The sequence below is a fragment of the Salmo salar genome, unplaced genomic scaffold (genome assembly GCF_905237065.1).
Source record: "Salmo salar unplaced genomic scaffold, Ssal_v3.1, whole genome shotgun sequence".
NCBI classification, from domain to species: Eukaryota; Metazoa; Chordata; class Actinopteri; order Salmoniformes; family Salmonidae; genus Salmo; species Salmo salar.
Genome location: NW_025549194.1, coordinates 151,012 through 173,675, shown reverse-complemented (window position 1 = coordinate 173,675; position 22,664 = coordinate 151,012). Strand labels below are relative to the sequence as shown.

The window sequence follows — 22,664 nt, the reverse complement described above, 5'->3', positions numbered from 1 at the left end:
ATGACTGGTTTCATGTGTTCATCCATGTCTGAATCAGCTGTTACTGTCCTTGTTGCAGTTTCTGTCCATGGAGGTATGATCCCTCAAAGGTGATCAAGTTCCTGGTGGATCTCCTGTCTCAAGCAGCAGAGAGGGAGGAGCAGACAGGAGAGAAGACTCTGAAGCTGGTATCATCAGTGTGGACTTACAGCACCTTTCCTTTCTGTGATGATGATAATGTTGTGATCAAGGAATATCAATGTGATTTCCTGCTGGATCTGTACTCACATGTGAAGGACTATGAGACTCAAACAGGCAGGAGTTTCCTTCCAGCATTACAGCCAGTTTACAAGTCAGCCAGTCCTACGGCCTGGTCCATAGACCTCTCAAAGAGAAAGGCCTCCCTCCTCCTAGAAGTGCTGAAACTCCAACCAGAGAAGAAACCAGTAGAGCTGAAGGGCTGGTCTGATGAAGAGAGTGAAGTGAGGAGTTTCCTTCAGTGTCTGTCCTATATCTCACAGCTGAGGTGAGTCTGAACATGTGTGGTGGTTAGTGATTATGTGATGCTAGTGGCTATTATCTTGTAGAAACATTTGACATATAAAACTTCAAGTGTTGGTAAATCTTGTAGCAGTATTGTTAGAGAGGGGTAAAGGTAAAGATTTTGTTGGGGCGCCAGGCAGGTATTAACCCTGCAGAAAGGAACGGAGTAGGATAGAGAGAGACCCACTACCAGACACACACACATCAGCAGAAGAGACTGTCTAGAGTGTAGCCTGTTAGCCAGATAGCCAGTGGAGAGAAAAGATAAGACACACCATATAAAACACCCATCACAGCACAGGGGAAATCCCACCAATAATACCTCATACAATAATGATGGCAGAGCAATTTAACGGCAACTTCATAGAAACTATTTACAAGAAAGAACCCAGTCATCAACATTAGAGGATTTGTAATAATCTGTATTACCTCCCAGTGGAGGAGTGCAGAGGGTATGAATGGTGGGGGGGTCATAGACAAACAAAGACCTTAAAATGTCCACAATCTTCTGGGCCACATGTCATTAGTACCACATCAATACAGTTCAAACAACAAGACACAATAAACTGGCAAGAAACCTCCCTTTAACTAAAATGTCAACCCAAATATGTCTGGCAGGGCAATAATAGTCCAGCGACGCTGAACCTCAAAGGGAAGAGCATTGAAAACAATAATAAAGACTGCTGCAGTGTAAAGCACTGGAGAGAGTGAGAGTGAGAGAGAGAGAGAGAGAGAGAGAGAGAGAAGAGGGAAATGAGAGAGAGAGAATGAGGGAAATGAGAGAGTGAGGGGGAATGAGGGAAGAGAGAGAGTGAGGGGAGAGAGGGAGAGAGTGAGGGGAGAGACGGAGAGAGAGTGAGGGAAGAGAAAGAGAGAATGAGGGAAGAGAGAGAGAGAATGAGGGAAGAGAGAGAGGGTGTGCGGGAAGGGAGAGAGGGTGTGCGGGAAGGGAGAGAGAGTGAGGGAAGAGAGAGAGTGAGGGAAGAGAGGGAAATGAGAGAGGTAGTGAGGGAAGAGAGTGCGTGAGGGATGAGAGTGCGTGAGGGATGAGAGAGAGAGTGAGGGAAGAGAGAGAGAGTGAGGGAAGAGAGAGAGAGTGAGGGAAGAGAGAGAGGGAGTGAGGGAAGAGAGAGTGAGGGAAAGAGAGAGAGAGTGAGGGAAGAGAGAGAGGGAGTGAGGGAAGAGAGAGAGGGAGTGAGGGAAGAGAGAGAGGGAGGAAAGAGAGAGAGAGTGAGGGGGAGAGGGAGAGAGAGTGAGGGAAGAGAAAGAGAGAATGAGGGAAGAGAGAGAGAGAATGAGGGAAGAGAGAGAGGTGTGCGGGAAGGGAGAGAGGGTGTGCGGGAAGGGAGAGAGAGTGAGGGAAGAGAGAGAGTGAGGGGAGAGAGAGAGATGGTGTGAAGAGAGAGAGAGTGAGGGAAGAGAGGGAAATGAGAGAGGTAGTGAGGGAAGAGAGGTAGTGAGGGATGAGAGTGAGTGAGGGATGAGAGAGAGAGTGAGGGAAGAGAGAGAGGGAGTGGGGAAGAGAGAGAGGGAGGAAGAGAGAGAGAGTGAGGGGAGAGAGGGAGAGAATGATGGAAGAGAGAGCGAGAGAGTAAGGGAAGAGAGAGAGTGAATGAGAGAGTGAGGGATGAGAGAAAGTGAGGGAAGAGAGAGAGAAAGAGGGAGGGTAGAGAGATAGAGGGAGGGAATAGAGAGAGTGAGGAAAGAGAGAGTGAGGGAAGAGAGAGAGAGTGTGAGGGAAGAGAGAGTGAGGAAAGAGAGAGTGAGGGAAGAGAGAGAGAGCGTGAGGGAAGAAAGAGAGGGTGTGAGGGAAGAGAGAGAGAGTGAGGGAAGAGAGAGAATGAGGGAAGAGAGAGAGGGTGTGCGGAAGAGAGAGAGAGAGTGAGGGAAGAGAGAGAGAAATGGTGTGAAGAGAGAGTGAGGGAAGAGAGGGAAATGAGAGAGGTAGTGAGGGAAGAGAGCGAGTGAGTTAGGGATGAGAGAGAGCGTGACAGAAGAGAGAGAGGGAGTGAGGGAAAGAGAGAGAGAGAGAGGAAGAGAGAGAGAGTGATGGAAGAGAGAGAGAATGAGGGAATAGAGAGGGAGAGAGTGAGGGAGAGAGAGAGTGAGTTTGAGAAGAGAGAGAGAATGAGGGAAGAGTGAGAGATGAGTGAGGGAAGAGAGAGAGGGGAGAGAGTGAGGGAGAGAGAGAGAGAGAGTGTGGGAAGAAAGAGAGAGGGAAGAGAGAGAGTAAGGGAAGAGAGAGAGAGTGAGGGAAGAGAGTGAGGAGAGAGATAGTGAAAAAGAGAGTGAGGGATGGGAGAGAGAGTGAGGGATGAGAGAGATAGTGAGGAAGAGAGAGAGAGTGAGGCAAGAGAGAGAGAGTTAGGGAAAGAGAGAGAGTGAGGGAAGAGAGAGAGTGAGGGAAGAGAGAATGAGAGAGAGAGAGAGAGTGAGAGTGTGGGAAGAGAGAGAGAGTGAGTGTGAGAAGAGAGAGGGAGAATGAGGGAAGAGAGAGTGAGGTAAGATAGAGAGTGAGGGAAGAGAAAAAGAGTAAGGAGAGAGAGAGTGAGAAAAGAGAGAGAGTGAGGGAAGAGGGAGTGAGGAGAGAGGGAGTGGGAGAGAGTGAGTGAGGGATAAGAGAGAGTATGAGAGACTGAGGGAAGAGGGAGAGAGTGAGGGAAGAGGGAGAGAGTGAGGGAAGAGGGAGAGAGTGAGGGAAGAGAAAGTGAGGGGGTGAGAGTGAGTGAGGGAAGAGATAGAGAGAGACTGAGATAGTGAGGGAAGAGAGAGAGAGAGTGAAGAGAGAGAGAGATAGAGAGAGAATGAAGCGAGAGAGAGTGAGGGATGAGACAGAAGAGATAGGGAAGAGAGAGAAGAGAGAGAGAAGGAAAGGTCAGTGAGTGAGTGAGTGAGTGAGTGAGTGAGTGAGTGAGTGAGTGAGTGAGTGAGTGAGTGAGTGAGTGAGTGAGTGTGTGAGTGAGTGAGTGAGTGAGTGAGTGAAGAGAGAGAAAGAGAGTGAGTGAGGGAAGAGAGAAAGAGAGAGAGAGTGAGTGAGGGAAGAGAGAGAGAGTGAGGGAAGTGTTAGAGAATGAGGGAAGAGAGAGAGAAAGAGAGGTGAGAGTGAGTGAGGGAAGAGAGAGAGAAAGAGAGGTGAGAGTGAGTGAGATAAGAGAGAGAGAGGGGAGAGAGAAGAGAGAAAACCAGAGTTGTGCAGCATCACACTATCAAACTGCCCCCCAGAGAGTCTCCTTTCTGACTGCTGATGCAAAGTGGCAGCACACGGTGAAGGCTCCGTATAAAACTACACATGTTGGTGAATCTGGGAACATTTATCAGCCCATTTCCTGACATAACTAATGTTGCATTACTAAATGTCACAGATAAATCATGTGAATGTCTCTAAAAACTAAATACTTTAACATATAACCAAAGCACATTATGTAAATGTATAACTACTTCATATATCTTTAACTATGACTGGTTTCATGTGTTCATCCATGTCTGAATCAGCTGTTACTGTCCTTGTTGCAGTTTCTGTCCACGGAGGTCTGATCCCTCAAAGCGGATCAAGTTCCTGGTGGATCTCCTGTCTCAAGCAGCAGAGTGGGAGGAGCAGACAGGAGAGAAGACACTGAAGCTGGTATCATCAGTGTGTACTTACAACACCTTTCCTTTTCCCAATGGAGACAATTCTGAACAGAGTGATTTCCTGCTGGATCTGTACTCACATGTGAAGGACTATGAGACTCAAACAGGCAGGAGTGTCCTTCCAGCATTACAGCCAGTTTACCAGTCAGCTCCTGCAGCCTGGTCCATAGACCTCTCAGAGAGAAAGGCCTCCCTCCTCCTAGAAGTGCTGAAACTCCAACCAGAGAAGAAACCAGTAGAGCTGAAGGGCTGGTCAGATGAAGAGAGTGAAGTGAGGAGTTTCCTTCAGTGTCTGTCCTACATCTCACAGCTGAGGTGAGTCTGAACATGTGTGGTGGTTAGTGATTATGTGATGCTAGTGGTTATTATCTTGTAGAAACATTTGACATATAAAACTTCAAGTGTTGGTAAATCTTGTAGCGGTATTGTTAGAGAGGGGTAAAGGTAAAGATTTTGTTGCGGCACCAGGCAGGTATTAACCCTGCAGAAAGGAACGGAGTAGGATAGAGAGAGACCCACTACCAGACACACACACATCAGCAGAAGAGACTGTCTAGAGTGTAGCCTGTTAGCCAGATAGCCAGTAGAGAGAAAAGATAAGACACACCATATAAAACACCCATCACAGCACAGGGGAAACCCCACCAATAATACCTCATACAATAATGATGGCAGAGCAATTTAACGGCAACTTCATAGAAACAATTTACAAGAAAGAACCCAGTCATCAACATTAGAGGATTTGTAATAATCTGTATTACCTCCCAGTGGAGGAGTGCAGAGGGTATGAATGGTGGGGGGTCATAGACAAACAAAGGCCTTAAAATGTCCACAATCTTCTGGGCCACATGTCATTAGTACCACATCAATACAGTTCAAACAACAAGACACAATAAACTGGCAAGAAACCTCCCTTTAACTAAAATGTCAACCCAAATATGTCTGGCAGGGCAATAATAGTCCAGCGACGCTGAACCTCAAAGGGAAGAGCATTGAAAACAATAATAAAGACTGCTGCAGTGTAAAGCACTGGAGAGAGTGAGAGTGAGAGTGAGAGAGAGAGAGAGAGAGAGAGAGAGAGAAGAGGGAAATGAGAGAGAGAGAATGAGGGAAATGAGAGAGTGAGGGGGAATGAGGGAAGAGAGAGAGTGAGGGGAGAGAGGGAGAGAGAGAGGAGACAGAGAGAGAGAGAGAGAGAGAGAGAGAGAGAGAGAGAGAGAGAGAGAGAGAGAGAGAGAGAGAGAGAGAGTGAGAGAGGAAGAAAGAGGGAGAGAGAGAGAGAGTGAGGGAAGAGAGAGAGAGAGGGGAGAGAGAGAGAGTGAGGGAAGAGAGAGAGGTGAGGGAAGAGAGAGTGAGGGGAGAGAGAGTGAGGGGAGAGAGAGTGAGTGAGGAAGAGTGAGAGTGAGTGAGGTAAGAGAGAGAGGAGGGAAGAGAGAGAGAGTGAGGGAAGAGTGAGAGTGAGGAAGGAGAGGAGAGAGTAAGGGAAGAGAGAGAGAGTGAGGGAAGAGAGAGAGTGAGGGAAGAGAGAGAGAGAGAGGGAGGAGAGAGAGAGAGAGAAGGGAAGAGAGAGAGTGAGGGAAGAGTGAGGAGAGAGAGAGAGAGAGAGAGTGAGGGAGAGAGAGAGTGAGGGAAGAGAGAGAGTGAGGGAAGAGAGAGAGAGTGAGGAGAGAGAGAGAGAGTGAGGGAAGAGAGAGAGGAGTGAAGAAGAGAGAGTGAAGAGAGAAGAGAGAGAGTGAGGGAAGAGAGAGTGAGTGAGGGAGAGAGAGAGTGAGGAAGAGAGAGAGGAGTGAGGGAAGAGAGAGAGAGAGAGGAAGAGAGAGAGAGAGAGTGAGGAAGAGAGAGAGTGAGGAAGAGAGGAGAGAGTGAGGGAAGAGAGAGTGAGTGAGAAGAGAGAGAGTGAGGGAGAGAGAGAGATGAGTGAGGGAAGAGAGAGAGAGAGAGTGAGGGAGGAGAGAGAGTGAGGAAGAAAGTGAGTGAGGAAAGAGAGAGAGTGAGGAAGAGAGAGAGAGTGAGGGAAGAGAGTGAGAGAGATAGTGAAGGAGAGAGAGTGAGGTGGGAGAGAGGTGAGGGAGAGAGATAGTGAGGAAGAGAGAGAGAGTGAGGAAGAGAGAGAGAGTGAGGAAGAGAGAGAGAGTGAGGGAAGAGAGAGAGTGAAAGAGAGAGTGAGAGAGAGAGAGAGAGTGAGAGTGAGGGAAGAGAGAGAGAGTGAGTGAGAGAAGAGAGAGAGAGAAGAGGGAAGAGAGAGTGAGGAAGAGAGAGAATGAGGAAGAGAGAGAATGAGGGAGAGTGAGGGAGAGAGAGTGATGGAAGAGGGAGAGAGAGAGAGAGAGAGAGAGAGAGAATGAGGGATGAGAGAGAGGAGAGTGAGGGAAGAGAGAGAGGTGAGGGATGAGAGAGTTTGAGGAAGAGGGAGAGAGAGAGTAAGGGAAAGGGAGAGAGTTGGAGGAAGAGGGAGAGAGAGAGTGAGGGAAGAGAGAGAGAGAGACGAGAGTGAGGAAGAGAGGAGAGAGTGAGGGAAGAGAGGAGAGAGTGAGGAAGAGAGAGAGAGTGAAGAGAGAGAGAGATGAGAGAGGAAGAGAGAGAGTGAGGGATGAGACAGAGAGTGGAGGAAGAGAGAGAGAGAGAAAGAGGAGAGAGAGAGAGTGAGTGAGGAGAGAGAGAGAGCGAGTGAGTGAGTGAGAGAGAGAGAGTGAGTGAGGACAGAGAGTGAGTGAGGTCAGAGAGTGAGTGAGGGAAGAGAGAGAGAGAGAGAGGGAAGAGAGAGAGTGAGGGAGGGAAGAGAGAGAGAGAGAGAGAGAGAATGAGGGAGGTGAGAGAGAGAGAGAGTGAGTGAGGGAAGAGAGAGAGTGAGTGAGGGAAGAGAGAGAGTTGAGTGAGGGAAGAGAGAGTGTGAGTGAGGGAAGAGAGAGAGTGAGTGAGGGAAGAGAGAGTGAGTGAGGGAGAGAGAGTGAGTGAGGCAAGAGAGAGAGAGTGATTGAAGGAAGACAGAGAGAGTTAGGGGATAGAATGAGTGAGGGAAGAGAGAGAGTGAGTAAAGGAAGAGTGAGTGAGGGGAGAGAGAGTGAGCGAGGGACGAGAGAGAGAATGAGTGAGGGAAGAGAGAGTGAAAGAGAGATAGAGGGACGTGAGAGAGAGTGAGGAAGAGGGAGAGAGAGAGTGTGGGATGAGAGAGAGAGTGAAGGAAGAGAGAGAGTGGGACAGGGAGAGTGGGAGAGAGTGAGTGAGGGAGGAGAGAGAGAGTGAGTGAGGTCAGAGAGTGAGTGAGGTCAGAGAGTGAGTGAGGGAAGAGAGTGAGTGAGTGAGGGAAGAGAGTGAGAGAGTGAGGGAAGAGAGAGAGAGTGAGGGAAGAGAGAGAGAATGAGGGAAGTGAGATAGGGAGAGAGTGAGTGAAGGAAGAGAGAGAGTGAGTGAGGGTAGAGAGAGAGTGAGTGAGGGAAGAGTGAGTGAGGGAAGACGGAGAGTGAGCGAGGGACGAGAGTGAGTGAGTGAGCGAAAAGAGTGAGTGAGTGAGTGAGCGAAAAGAGTAAGTGAGGGAAGAGAGAAAGAGAGTGAATGAGGGAAGAGAGAGAGTGAGTGAGGGAAGAGAGAGAGTGAGTGAGGGAAGAGAGAGAGTGAGCGAGGGAACGAGAGTGAGTGAGTGAGGGAAAAGAGAGTGAGTGAGGGAAGAGAGAAAGAGAGTGAATGAGGGAAGAGAGAGAGAGTGAATGAGGGAAGAGAGAAATAGTGAGTGAGGGAAGAGGGAGAGAGAGAGAGAGAGTGAGCTAGGGATGAGAGTGAGTGACGGAGTGAGTGAGGGAAGAGAGTGAGTGAGTGAGGGAAGAGGGAGTGAGTGAGTGAGGGAAGAGAGAGAGTGAGTGAGTGAGTGAGGAGAGAGAGAGTGAGTGAGGGAAGAGAGAGAGAGTGAGTGAGGAAGAGAGAGAGAGAGAGTGAGGAGGAGAGAGTGAGTGAGGAGAGAAGAGAGAGTGAGTGAGGGAAGAGAGAGTGAGTGAGGGAAGAGAGAGTGTGAGTGAGGGAAGAGAGAGTGAGTGAGAGAAAAGAGAGAGTGAGTGAGGGAAGAGAGAGTGAGTGAGGGAAGAGAGTGAGTGAGGGAAGAGAGTGAGGGAAGAGAGAGAGAGTGAGGGAAGAGAGAGCAGAGTGAGGAATGAGAGAGAGAGTGAGGGAAGAGAGAGGGAGAGTGAGGAAGAGAGAGAGAGTGAGTGAGGAAGAGAGAGCGAGAGTGAGGGAAGAGAGAGTCAGTGAGTGAGGGAAGAGAGAGTCAGTGAGTGAGGGAAGAGAGAGTCAGTGAGTGAGGGAAGAGAGAGAGAGAGTGAGGGAAGAGAGAGAGAGAGTGAGGAGAGAGAGAGAGAGTGAGTGTGGGAAGAGAGTGAGTGAGGGAAGAGATGAGGAAGAGAGAGAGAGAGAGTGAGGAAAGAGAGAGTAGAGGGAAGAGAGCGAGAGAGTGAGGGAAGAGAGTGAGGGAAGAGAGAGAGAGAGTGAGGAAAGAGAGTTAGTGAGGGAAGAGAGAGATTTAGTGAGGGAAGAGAGTGAGAGAGAGTGAGGAAAGAGAGAGAGAGTGAGTGAGGGAAGAGAGAGTGAGGGAAGAGAGAGAGAGTGAGTGAGGGAAGAGAGAGCGAATGAGTGAAGGAAGAGAGTGAGTGAGTGAATGAAGAGAGAGATAGTGAGGAGTGGGAGAGAGAGAGAGAGTGAGGTAAGAGAGAGAGTGAGGGAAGAGAGAGAGAGGGAGGAGAGAGAGAGGGAAGAGAGAGGGAGAGAGAGTGAGTGAGGGAAGAGAGAGAGAGTGAATGAGGGAAGATAGAGAGAGTGAATGAGGGAAGAGAGAGTGAATGAGGGAAGAGAGAGAGAGTGAATGAGGGAAGAGAGAGTGAATGAGGGAAGAGAGAGAGAGTGAATGAGGGAAGAGAGAGAGAGGAGGAGGGAGAGAGAGCGAGTGAGGGAGAGAGAGAGAGCGAGTGAGGGGAGAGAGAGCGAGTGAGGAGAGAGAGAGAGCGAGTGAGGTGAGAGATGAGTGAGGGAAGAGAGAGAGAGTGAGTGAGGGAGAGAGAAAGAGAGTGAATGAGGAGAGAGAGTGAGTGATGGAAGAGAGAGAGAGATGAGTGAGGGAAGAGAGAGAGAGAGTGAGTGAATGAGTGAGGGAAGAGAGAAGTGAGGGAAGAGAGTAAGTTAGTGAGGGAAGAGAGAGTGAGTGAGGGAAGAGAGAAAGAGAGTGAATAGGAGAGAGAGTGAGTGATGGAAGAGAGAGAGATGAGTGAGGAAAGAGAGAGAGAGAGTGAGTGAATGAGGAGGGAAGAGAGTAAGTGAGGGAAGAGAGTAAGTGAGTGAGGGAAGAGAGAGTGAGTGGGAAGAGAGAGTGAGTGAGGAAAGAGAGAGAGAGTGAATGAGGTAAGAGAGAGAGAGGGAGTGAGGGAAGAGAGAGAGATGAGTGAGAAGGGAGAGTGAGTGAGGGAAGAGATAGGAGTGAGGGAAGTGAGAGAGAGAGAGTGAGGGAAGAGAGAGAGTGAGGGAAGAGGGAAAGAGATAGTGAGGGAAGAGAGAGAGAGAGAGTGAGGAAAGAGAGAGTGATAGTGATGGAAGAGGGAGAGAGAGTGAGGAGGAAGAGAGAGAGAGTGAGTGAGGGAAGAGAGAGAGTGAGGAGTGAGGGAAGAGAGTAAGAGGGAAGAGAGAGAGTGAGTGAGGGAAGAGAGAGATAGTGAGTGTGAGTGGGAGGAGAGAGAGAGAGTGAGGTAAGAGAGAGAGTGAGGGAAGAGAGAGAGAGGGAGAGAGAGAGAGGGAAGAGAGAGGGAGAGAGAGGGAGTGAGGGAAGAGAGAGAGAGTGAGTGAGGGAAGAGAGAGAGAGTGAATGAGGGAAGAGAGAGAGAGAGTGAATGAGGGAAGAGAGAGTGAATGAGGGAAGAGAGAGAGAGTGAATGAGGGAAGAGAGAGAGAGCGAGTGAGGGAGAGAGAGCAGTGAGGGGAGAGAGAGAGCGAGTGAGGGAGAGAGAGAGCGAGTGAGGAGAGAGACTGAGTGAGGGAAGAGAGAGAGAGAGTGAGTGAGGAAGAGAGAGAGAGAGAGTGAGGGAAGAGAGAGAGTGAGTGAGGGAAGAGAGAGTGAGTGAGTGAGAGAGAGAGAGAGAGTGAGTGAGGGAAGAGAGAGAGAGTGAGTGAATGAGTGAGGGAAGAGAGTGAGTGAGGGAAGAGAGAGTGAGTGTGGGAAGAGAGAGTGGTGAGGGAAGAGAGAGAGAGAGTAATTGAGGTAAGAGAGAGAGAGAGTGAGGGAAGAGAGAGAGAGAGTGAGGAAAGAGTGAGTGAGGGAAGAGAGATAGTGAGTGAGGGAAGTGAGAGAGAGAGTGAGATGAGGGAATGAGAGAGTGAGGGAAGAGAGAGAGAGTGAGTGAGGGAAGAGAGAGAGAGAGTGAGGAAAGGAGAGAGAGAGTGAGTGAGGGAAGAGGAGAGAGAGTGAGTGAGGGAAGAGAGAGAGTGAGTGAGGGAAGAGAGAGAGAGAGGAGTGAGTGAGGGAAGAGAGAGTGAGTGAGGGAAGAGAGAGTGAGTGAGGGAAGAGAGAGAGTGAGTGAGGGAAGAGAGAGAGAGATGAGGGAAGACAGAGAGAGTGAGTGAGGGAAGAGAGAGAGTGAGTGAGGGAAGAGAGAGTGATGAGGGGAGAAGAGAGAGTGCGTGAGGGAAGAGAGAGTGCGTGAGGGAAGAGAGTGAGTGAGGGAAGAGAAGTAGGAAGAGAGAGAGAGAGTGAGGAGAGAGAGAGAGTGAGTGAGGGAAGAGAGAGAGAGAGTGAGGGAAGAGAGAGAGAGAGTGAGGGAAGAGAGAGAGAGTGAGGGAAGAGAGAGCTAAGAGTGAGGGAAGAGAGAGCCAGTGAGTGAGGAAGAGAGAGTAGCAGTGAGTGAGGGAAGAGAGAGAGTGAGTGAGGGAAGAGAGAGAGAGAGTGAGGGAAGAGAGAGAGAGAGTGAGGGAAGAGAGAGAGTGAGTGAGGAAGAGAGTGAGTGAGGGAAGAGAGAGAGTGAGTGAGGGAAGAGAGAGATAGTGAGTGAAGAGGAAGAGAGAAGAGAGCGTGAGCAGAGAGAGAGTGAGGGAAGAGAGAGAGGAGGGAGAGAGAGGGAGAGAGAGGGGAGAGAGAGTGAGTGAGGGAAGAGAGAGAGAGTATTGAGGGAAGACAGAGAGAGTGAATGAGGGAAGACAGAGAGAGAGTGATTGAGGGAAGAGAGAGTGATTGAGGGAAGACAGAGAGAGTGATTGAGGAAGAGAGAGAGAGTGCGTGAGGGGAGAGAGAGTGCGTGAGGGGAGAGAGAGTGCGTGAGGGGAGAGAGAGAGCGAGTGAGGGAGAGAGACTGAGGAGGGAAGAGAGAGAGAGAGTGAGTGAGGGAAGAGAGAGAGAGAGAGTGAGTGAGGGAAGAGAGAAAGAGAGTGAATGAGGGGAGACAGAGAGAGAGTGAGTGAGGGAAGAGAGTGAGAGAGTGAGTGAGGGAAGAGAGAGAGAGTGAGTGAATGAGTGAGGGAAGAGAGTAAGTGAGGAAGAGAGAGTGTGGGAAAGAGAGTGAGTGAGGGAAGAGAGAGAGAGTAAGTAAGAGAGAGAGAGGAGTGAGGGAAGAGAGAGAGAGAGTGAGGAACAGAGTGAGTGAGGAAGAGAGATAGGAGTGAGGGAAGAGAGAGAGAAGTGAGTGAGGGAATTAGAGAGTGAGGGAAGAGAGAAAGAGTTAGTGAGGGAAGAGAGATGAAGAAGTGAGGGAAAAGAGAGAGAGTGAGTGAGTGATGGAAGAGAGAGAGAGAGTGAAGTGAGGGAAGAGAGAGAGAGGTGAGTGATGATAAGAAGAGAGAGTGAGTGAGTGAGGGAAGACAGAGAGTGAGTGAGGAAGAGAGAGAGTGAGTGAGGGAAGAGAGAGAGTGAGTGAGGGAAGAGAGAGAGTGAGTGAGGGAAGAGAGAGAGTGAGTGAGGAAGAGAGAGAGAGAGTGAGTGAGGGAAGAGAGAGAGTGAGTAGAAAAGAGAGAGTGAGTGAGAGAAGAGAGAGAGTGAGTGAGGGAAGAGAGAGAGTGAGGAAGAGAGAGAGTGAGGGAAGAGAGAGTGAAGGAAGAGAGGAGAGATGAGGGAAGAGAGGAGTAGGAAAGAGAGAGAGAGTGAGGGAAGAGAGAGGAGAGTGAGGGAAGAGAGAGAGAGGAGGGGAGAGAGAGAGAGTGAGTAGGAGAGAGAGAGTGAGTAGGAAGAGAGTGAGTGAGGGAAGAGAGAGAGAGAGAGAGAGAGAGAGAGAGAGGAGTGAGGAAGAGAGAGAGAGTGAGGAAAGAGAGAGTGAGGGAAGAGAGAGAGGAAGTGAGGGAAGAGAGTGAGGAAGAGAGAGAGAGAGTGAGGAGGGAAAGAGAGAGTTAGTGAGGGAAGAGAGAGAGATTTAGTGAGGGAAGAGAGTGAGAGAGAGTGAGGAAGAGAGAGAGAGGAGGAGGGAAGAGAGAAGTGAGGGAAGAGAGAGAGAGTGAGTGAGGGAAGAGAGAGCGAATAGTGAAGGAAGAGAGTGAGTGAGTGATGAAGAGAGAGAGAGTGAGTGAGTGGGAGAGAGAGAGAGAGTGAGGAAGAGAGAGAGAGTGAGGGAAGAGAGAGAGAGAGAGAGAGAGAGAGAGATGAGAGAGGGAGAGAGAGTGAGTGAGGGAAGAGAGAGAGAGTGAGTGAGGGAAGAGAGAGAGAGGAGTGAGGGAAGAGAGAGAGAGTGAATGAGGGAAGAGAGAGAGAGTGAATGAGGGAAGAGAGAGAGAGCGAAGTGAGGAGAGAGAGCGAGAGTGAGGGAGAGAGAGAGCGAGTGAGGGGAGAGAGAGCGAGTGAGGGAGAGAGACTGAGTGAGGGAAGAGAGAGAGAGTGAGTGAGGAAGAGAGAGAGAGAGTGAGGGAAGAGAGAAAGAGAGTGAATGAGGAGAGAGAGGTGTGAGTGATGGAGGGGAGAGAGAGAGTGAGTGAGGAAGAGAGAGAGAGAGTGAGGAATGAGTGAGGAAGAGAGTAAGAGGGAAGAGAGTAAGTGAGTGTGGGAAGAGAGAGTGAGGTGGGAAGAGAGAGTGAGCGAGGGAAGAGAGAGAGAGTGATTGAGGTAAGAGAGAGAGAAAGAGGGAGTGAGGGAAGAGAGAGAGAGAGGAGGAAAGAGTGAGTGAGGGAAGAGAGATAAGTGAGTGAGGGAAGTAGAGAGAGAGTGAGGAAATTTAGAGAGTGAGGGAAGAGGGAAAGAGTTAGTGAGGGAAGAGATGAGAGAGAGTGAGGAAAGAGAGAGAGTGAGGAGTGATGCGAAGAGGGAGAGAGAGTGAGTGAGGGAAGAGAGAGAGAGTGAGTGAGATTGGGGAAGAGAGAGAGAGAGTGAGTGAGTGTCGGAAGAGAGAGAGTAGTGAGTGAGGAAGAAAGTGAGTGAGGGAAGAGAGAGAGAGTGAGTGAGGGAAGAGAGAGATAGTGAGTGTGAGGGAGGAGAAAGAGAGAGTGAGGAAGAGAGAGAGTGAGGGAAGAGAGAGAGAGGAGGAGAAAGAGAGGGAAGAGAGAGGGAGAGAGAGTGAGTGAGGGAAGAGAGAGAGAGTGAGTGAGGGAAGAGAGGGGAGAGTGATGAGGGAAGAGAGAGAGAGTGAATGAGGGAAGAGAGAGTGAATGAGGGAAGAGAGAGAGAGTGAATGAGGGAAGAGAGAGAGAGCGAAAGTGAGGGGAGAGAGAGAGCGAGGAGGGGGAGAGAGAGCGAGTGAGGGGAGAGAGAGAGCAGTGAGGGAGAGACGAGGAGGGAAGAGAGAGAGAGGAGTGAGGAAGAGAGAGAGAGGAAGAGGAGAGAGAGTGAGTGATGGAAGAGAGAGAGAGTGAGTGAGGGAAGAGAGAGAGAGAGTGAGTGAATGAGTGAGGGAAGAGAGTAAGTGAGGGAAGAGAGTAAAGTGAGGGGAAGAGAGAGAGTGAGGGGAAGAGAGAGATGAGTGAGGGAAGAGAGAGAGAGTAGTGAGGTAAGAGAGAGAGAGGAGTGAGGGAAGAGAGAGAGAGAAGTGAGGAAAGAGTGAGTGAGGGAAGAGAGATAGTGAGAGTGAGGGAAGTGAGAGAGAGAGTGAGGGAATTGAGAGAGTGAGGGAAGAGGGAAAGAGTTAGTGAGGGAAGAGAGTGAGAGAGGAGGAAAGAGAGAGGTGAGTGAGTGATCGAAGAGGGAGAGAGAGTGAGTGAGGGAAGAGAGAGAGAGATGAGTGAGTGTGGGAAGAGAGAGAGAGGAGTGAGTGTGGGAAGAGAGATAGTGAGTGAGGGAAGAAAGAGTGAGGGAAGAGAGAGAGTGAGTGAGGAAGAGAGAGATAGTAAGTGTGAGATGGGAGGAGAAAGAGAGTGAGGTAAGAGAGAGAGAGTGAGGAAGAGAGAGAGAGGAAGAGAAAGAGAGGGAAGAGAGAGGGAGAGAGAGTGAGTGAGGGAGAGAGAGAGAGTGGAGTGAGGGAAGAGAGGGAGAGTGAATGAGGGAAGAGAGAGAGAGTGAATGAGGAAGAGAGAGGAGCGAGTGAGGAGGAGAGAGCAGTGAGGGAGAGAGAGAGACGAGTGAGGGAGAGAGAGAGGAGTGAGGGAGAGACTGGAGTGAGAGGGGAAGAGAGAGAGAGAGGAGTGAGGGAAGAGAGAGAGAGAGTGAATGAGGAGAGAGTGAGTGATGGAAGAGAGAGAGAGTGAGTGAGGGGAAGAGAGAGAGAGTGAGTGAATGAGTGAGGGAAGAGTAAAGTGAGGGAAGAGAGTAAGTGAGTGTGGGAAGAGAGAGTGAGTTGGAAGAGAGAGTGAGTGAGGGGAGAGAGAGAGAGAGTAATTGAGGTAAGAGAGAGAGGGAGTGAGGAAGAGAGAGAGAGAGTGAGGAAAGAGTGAGTGAGGGAAGAGAGATAGTGAGTGAGGGAAGTGGAGAGAGAGAGTGAGGGAATTGAGAGAGTGAGGGAAGAGGGAAGAGTTAGTGAGGGGAAGAGAGTGAGAGAGAGTGAGGAAAGAGAGAGAGTGAGTGAGTGATGGAAGAGGGAGAGAGAGTGAGTGAGGGAAGAGAGAGAGAGTGAGGGAGTAGAAGAGAGAGAGAGAGTGAGTGAGGGAAGAGAGAGAGTGAGTGAGTCTTCGGAAGAGAGAGAGTGAGTGAGTGTGGGAAGAGAGTGAGTGAGGGGAAGAGAGAGAGAGAGAGAGAGAGAGAGAGAGAGAGTGAGTGAGGGGGAAGAGGGAAAACAAACAGATGTTGTGCAGCATCACACTATCAAATCTGCCCAGAGTCTCCCTTCTGACTGCTGATGCAAAGTGGCAGCACACGGTGAAGGCTCGGTATAAAACTACACATGTTGGTGAATCTGGGAACATTTATCAGCCCATTTCCTGACATAACTAATGTTACATTACTAAATGTCACAGATAAATCATGTGAATGTCTCTAAAACTAAATACTTTAACATATAACCAAAGCACATTATGTAAATGTATAACTACTTCATATATCTTTAACTATGACTGGTTTCATGTGTTCATCCATGTCTGAATCAGCTGTTACTGTCCTTGTTGCAGTTTCTGTCCATGGAGGTCTGATCCCTCAAAGCAGATCAAGTTCCTGGTGGATCTCCTGTCTCAAGCAGCAGAGTGGGAGGAGCAGACAGGAGAGAAGACACTGAATCTGGTATCATCAGTGTGTACTTACAACACTTTCCCCTTCTGTGATGATGATGATGATGAGATCAAGGAATATCAATGTGATTTCCTGCTGGATCTGTACTCACATGTGAAGGACTATGAGACTCAAACAGGCAGGAGTGTCCTTCCAGCATTACAGCCAGTTTACCAGTCAGCTCCTGCAGCCTGGTCCATAGACCTCTCAGAGAGAAAGGCCTCCCTTAGTGCAGAAACTCCAACCAGAGCAGAACCGTAACTGGGGCTGCTCAGATGAAGAAAGTGAGTGAGTTTCCTTCAGTGTCTGTCCTACATCTCACAGCTGATGTGAGTTCAAAAGTATGTAATGATTATATGATGCTGAATGATATAATCCTTTACAAATTCAATTTAATATTTAATTTGTGTTGTAATCTTGGGTATTGGAGGTTAAAGATTTCGTCACACCAGCCAGGTAGTAACTGAGAAATGAACGATAGACCCACTAAAACCACAAACATATCTAGGAGTGTCATGATGAGACTGTAAAGAGTGTAGCATGTTAGCCTTACCCTGTCGAGACAAAAGATAACACACACATGTAAAACATGCACAGATCCTAACATACCTACAATTGATGCAGAGCAATTCGCCGTAAAACCTATTTACAAGAAAGAACCTAGTATCACATTAGAGGATATGTATTATCTGTATTACCTCCAAGTGGTGAGTGCAGAGGTATGAAATTTGAATTTTGACAAACAAAGCCGCCTTGAAATGCGCACCTGCTGTTGATGGAGTGCACCACAGGTGGCATGCAAAGCGATCCCACCCGCACCAAGAGATTAACTAAAATGTCAACCCAAATACATCTGGCAGGGGCGATAATAGTCCAGCGATGCTGAACCTCAAAGGGACGAGCATTGAAAACAATAATAAAGACTGCTGCAGTGTAAAGCACTGGAGAGAGTGAGAGTGAGAGTGAGAGAGAGAGAGAGAGAAGAGGGAAATGAGAGAGGGAGAATGAGGGAAATGAGAGAGGGAGAATGAGGGAAATGAGAGAGTGAGGGGGAATGAGGGAAGAGAGAGAGTGAGGGGAGAGAGGGAGAGAGTGAGGGGAGAGAGGGAGAGAGAGTGAGGGAAGAGAAAGAGAGAATGAGGGAAGAGAGAGAGAGAATGAGGGAAGAGAGAGAGGGTGTGCGGGAAGGGAGAGAGGGTGTGCGGGAAGGGAGAGAGAGTGAGGGAAGAGAGAGAGTGAGGGGAGAGAGAGAGATGGTGTGAAGAGAGAGAGAGTGAGGGAAGAGAGGGAAATGAGAGAGGTAGTGAGGGAAGAGAGGTAGTGAGGGATGAGAGTGAGTGAGGGATGAGAGAGAGAGTGAGGGAAGAGAGAGAGAGTGAGGGAAGAGAGAGAGAGAGGAGAGAGAGAGGGAGTGGGGAAGAGAGAGAGGAGGAAGAGAGAGAGAGTGAGGGAGAGAGGGAGAGAATGATGGAAGAGAGAGCGAGAGAGTAAGGGAAGAGAGAGAGTGAATGAGAGAGTGAGGGATGAGAGAAAGTGAGGGAAGAGAGAGAGAAAGAGGGAGGGTAGAGAGATAGAGGGAGGGAATAGAGAGAGTGAGGAAAGAGAGAGTGAGGGAAGAGAGAGAGAGTGTGAGGGAAGAGAGAGAGTGAGGAAAGAGAGAGTGAGGGAAGAGAGAGAGAGCGTGAGGGAAGAAAGAGAGGGTGTGAGGGAAGAGAGAGAGAGTGAGGGAAGAGAGAGAATGAGGGAAGAGAGAGAGGGTGTGCGGGAAGAGAGAGAGAGAGTGAGGGAAGAGAGAGAGAAATGGTGTGAAGAGAGAGAGTGAGGGAAGAGAGGGAAATGAGAGAGGTAGTGAGGGAAGAGAGCGAGTGAGTTAGGGATGAGAGAGAGCGTGACGGAAGAGAGAGAGGGAGTGAGGGAAAAGAGAGAGAGAGGGAAGAGAGAGAGAGTGATGGAAGAGAGAGAGAATGAGGGAATAGAGAGGGAGAGAGTGAGGGAGAGAGAGAGTGAGTTTGAGAAGAGAGAGAGAATGAGGGAAGAGAGAGAGATGAGTGAGGGAAGAGAGAGAGGGGAGAGAGTGAGGGAGAGAGAGAGAGAGTGTGGGAAGAAAGCGAGAGGAAGAGAGAGAGTAAGGGAAGAGAGAGAGAGTGAGGGAAGAGAGTGAGGAGAGAGATAGTGAAAAAGAGAGTGAGGGATGGGAGAGAGAGTGAGGGATGAGAGAGATAGTGAGGAAGAGAGAGAGAGTGAGGCAAGAGAGAGAGAGTTAGGGAAAGAGAGAGAGTGAGGGAAGAGAGAGAGTGAGGGAAGAGAGAATGAGAGAGAGAGAGAGAGAGTGAGAGTGTGGGAAGAGAGAGAGAGTGAGTGTGAGAAGAGAGAGGGAGAATGAGGGAAGAGAGAGTGAGGTAAGATAGAGAGTGAGGGAAGAGAAAAAGAGTAAGGAGAGAGAGAGTGAGAAAAGAGAGAGAGTGAGGGAAGAGGGAGTGAGGAGAGAGGGAGTGGGAGAGAGTGAGTGAGGGATAAGAGAGAGTATGAGAGACTGAGGGAAGAGGGAGAGAGTGAGGGAAGAGGGAGAGAGTGAGGGAAGAGGGAGAGAGTGAGGAAAGAGAAAGTGAGGGGGTGAGAGTGAGTGAGGGAAGAGATAGAGAGAGACTGAGATAGTGAGGGAAGAGAGACCGAGAGAGTGAGGGAAGAGAGACCGAGAGAGTGAGGGAAGAGAGAGAGAGAGTGAAGAGAGAGAGAGATAGAGAGAGAATGAAGCGAGAGAGAGTGAGGGATGAGACAGAAGAGATAGGGAAGAGAGAGAAGAGAGAGAGAAGGAAAGGTCAGTGTAGTGAGTGAGTAGTAGTGAGTGAAGAGAGAGAAAGAGAGTGAGTGAGGGAAGAGAGAAAGAGAGAGAGAGTGAGTGAGGGAAGAGAGAGAGAGTGAGGGAAGTGTTAGAGAATGAGGGAAGAGAGAGAGAAAGAGAGGTGAGAGTGAGTGAGGGAAGAGAGAGAGAAAGAGAGGTGAGAGTGAGTGAGATAAGAGAGAGAGAGGGGAGAGAGAAGAGAGAAAAACCAGAGTTGTGCAGCATCACACTATCAAACTGCCCCCAGAGAGTCTCCTTTCTGACTGCTGATGCAAAGTGGCAGCACACGGTGAAGGCTCCGTATAAAACTACACATGTTGGTGAATCTGGGAACATTTATCAGCCCATTTCCTGACATCACTAATGTTACATTACTAAATGTCACAGATAAATCATGTGAATGTCTCTAAAATTAAATACTTTAACATATAACCAAAGCACATTATGTAAATGTATAACTACTTCATATATCTTTAACTATGACTGGTTTCATGTGTTCATCCATGTCTGAATCAGCTGTTACTGTCCTTGTTGCAGTTTCTATCCATGGAGGTCTGATCCCTCAAAGCGGATCAAGTTCCTGGTGGATCTCCTGTCTCAAGCAGCAGAGTGGGAGGAGCAGACAGGAGAGAAGACACTGAAGCTGGTATCATCAGTGTGTACTTACAGCACCTTTCCTTTTGACTATGGAGACAATTCTAAACAGAGTGATTTCCTGCTTGATCTGTACTCACATGTGAAGGATTATGAGACTCAAACAGTCAGGAGTGTCCTTCCAGCATTACAGCCAGTTTACCAGTCAGCTCCTGCAGTCTGGTCCATAGACCTCTCAGAGAGAAAGGCCTCCCTCCTCCTAGAAGTGCTGAAACTCCAACCAGAGAAGAAACCAGTAGAGCTGAAGGGCTGGTCAGTTGAAGAGAGTGAAGTGAGGAGTTTCCTTCAGTGTCTGTCCTACATCTCACAGCTGAGGTGAGTCTGAACATGTGTGGTGGTTAGTGATTATGTGATGCTAGTGGTTATTATCTTGTAGAAACATTTGACATATAAAACGTCTAGTGTTGGTGAATCTGGTAACATTTATCAGCCCATTTCCTGACATAACAAATATGTTGCATTACTAAATATTACAGATATATTGTTAATTTATCTAAATTATGTGATGCTAGACATTTGTCTTTTAGAAATCTTGTGAATTTTATCTTTGAGAAATGTTGTAATATTAAACCTGAACCTTTATATTCAGAATATCTAATCTATAAACCAAATGTCATGTATATTATGTAACTTTCTCTGTGACATGGTGTTTCCATATGACAGGCAGGTATTCATGTACAGTGAGGAAGACGTATTGGGACAGTGATGCATTTGTTATTTTGTCTCTGTACACTTTGACATGATACAATGACTGAGGTTAAAGGTCAAACTGTCAGCTTTAATTTGAGGGTATTTTCACCATGTTTCTCAGGAAATTATATTTCAAATGTTTATTCCACTTAGTTTGACGATGATGTTTCTGTATTTAGTCAGTGGTGAAGAGTTATGTGTTTTATTTTTCATTCATTTCTTATTTTGACAAAAAAAATGTCAAATTCATTGAATTTTAATTCCAGGTTGTAACACAATAAAAAGTCTTAAGGGGATTGAAAACTATTGCAGGGCACTGTATGTACAAAAAGTGCTGTAATTTCTAAACAGTTCCCCTGATATGTATGAAAATACCCTCGGATTAAAGCTGACCTTTAACCTCATAGTCACTGTATCATTTCAAAGTGCTGGAGTACAGAGCCAAAACAACAATCCATGTGTCACTGTCTCCTAAATATCTGATTCGATGTCCCCCATGTTTTGCTGTTTCAGCTGTGATGATGACAGGTTCTTCCAGACTGTGTGTGAATCCATCCCTGTGAGGTCCAGAGAGGAGGACCAGCAGTTGGCCTCTCTCCTCCAGGCCTTGGGCTCCACCCTGTCACTGGGAGGAGAGTTACCCAGGAAAACCTGCAGGTCTGTGGGGAGAGTCCTGGGTCTCTGTGCCTCCAGAGTGGACCTCACTCTCACCCCCAGCAAGATCTCTCTCCAAGGAGCCTTACTTCTTTTGAGACATGAGTCAAAGCTCCACAAGCTCAGGTATGTTCAGTAAGACAGCTTTTACAGGTCTATTGAACAGTTGATTTTCCTACTGAGTATTTATCTGACAAGGTTTCTCTGTTTTAAGTGACTTAAGGTTTGTCTTTTCATTCCAGGCTGAATGTGGGTATGGCAGTGAAACTGTCCAGACTGGTTAGGAGGACAGAGAGAGGTGCTACTCCTACGACTGTCCCAGAACTCTCCCTGGTCCTAAAGAGCAGCCAGCCACCAGAGAGAGTGTTATCCAGGGCTCTGAGTAGTGTGGCGTCCCTGCTGAGACTCTGGAGGGTTCAGTGTCTGGACCTGACTGACTTCTGGATCCAGGGTCACTCTCTCATCACACTGCTGTGTCACCAGGGACCTCTCTCTCTCAGGTCAGTCTGAAGCTGATGTTTTTTAAATAGAAATAGTAACTTCATTCATGTGTTTTTCTTCATATTTCTGACTGCCTGTATGTTCCAACCTCCTAGACTGAACTCAGACACTCTGCAGCAGCTGACTGTAGTTGTGTATGAAGCTCAGGACAAGGACTTGACTCAGTGGTTCCTGGAGAAGGTTGGTGGAGACCTGACCTCCTGCAGGCTGGACTGGGAAGTGCTTCTCTCTCTGCTGCAGCATTCAACCCACAACATCACTGTGGACCTCAGGAAGAACGGGCTTCTAGAGAAGAACATCTCAGATCTTCTCCCCTTTCTGGGAAGAGTTACTCTCAAGAGGTGGGAGAACTTCTTTCTCTATTCAGACTTTCTAGAAATAATAAAATAACTATTTCTATCCAGTGACATGTTGTTCTGAGTTATCCTCTGTAATATCATTAGGTTTTTAATGAAGAGGTGGGAGATCTTTATTCAATATTTATAGACTTGAATTATTAATGTCCTATCCAGCCAGTTGTTACTATGTGAGTTATCCTTTATAAAACCTTGACATAACCACAACAATCCATTCTCCATGTTTGTTCAGGTCCAGTTCCAGCTTTGTAAAGTCTTCCATCAGACAGATCTATGACAGTAGAGCCAGTGACTGTGTGTCCAGTTTGTTGAGGTCTTCAGACCATTGGATCAACCTGAACAGCAGAGAGCTGGACAGAGTGGACTGTACTGCTCTGTGTTTTACCCTGCAGCACAGCCACCAAGTCAAAGTCAACCTGCTGTGGACCTCCATACCACCGGGGGAGATAGAGAGCATCCTGCCTCTTCTGGACAGAGTCTCCCAACTCAGGTTTAGTTGCCACTCTTTGACCCTGCTAGAATGGATAGAACTATGAGGCTTTCCACTTCCTGACTGATTTAACCTCTAACCCTAACCTTAGTGTAATGTACTAACCTTAACCTCAGCTAGGAGTGGAATTGAAGGGGAACGCCTGGGAGTTGACCTGACTAACAGAGTTGTAGTGTGTTTATCAGTGTTTTAATGTGTGATGCTGTGAAAATAGGTCTCTCTCTCTATCCTCTCTCATACTCTGTCTCTGTATCTCTGTGTCTCTCTCTGTCTCTCTCTCTCACTCTGTAGTGTTGACAGGAGGTTACTGCTGAGTTTCCTCCAGTGCTGTGCTGCCTCTCAGATCCAGCAGGGGGCACCACCACCACCAACAGCAGTATGGCTGCTCAGGTCTCTGCACTACAGGCTGGACTTCTCCTGCTCCTCCTCTGTGGACCTGTCAGCTCAGGACCAGGAGAAGGCTCTGTGTCTGACCACTGCAGGGCCATCAGCTCTGTTCTGAAGCAGAACCAACACAGCACCCAGCTGGTCCAGAACCAGGTCCAGCTCATCCTAAGAGACTGTGAGGTGGAGGACAGAGCACTGAGGGAGCTGCTTCCCATCCTGCATATTGTCAAGCTGAGGTTAGACACACAAAGACAAACATTTGACCAACTAGTTTATCAGTAGGAGTTAGACCTACTCTGTGTCATAATGTTGTCTCTGCTTCTTGTCCTCTCAGCCCCAGCAAAGCTCTGCTACTTCAGCTGCTGGACC

General features: G+C 48.5%; 1 protein-coding gene across 1 annotated transcript in view; it reads left to right on the top strand.

Annotated features, from left to right (window-relative positions):
• The window catches only part of LOC106592710 (uncharacterized), a 102,463-nt gene that overhangs the window by 33,587 nt on the left and 46,212 nt on the right, over positions 1 to 22,664 (top strand). The window contains exons 8-10 of the mRNA XM_045713100.1: positions 59 to 505; positions 4,036 to 4,467; positions 19,101 to 19,422. Coding sequence (XP_045569056.1) covers positions 59 to 505; positions 4,036 to 4,467; positions 19,101 to 19,422 — 1,201 coding nt within the window. The remainder of the gene's footprint in view (positions 1 to 58; positions 506 to 4,035; positions 4,468 to 19,100; positions 19,423 to 22,664) is intronic.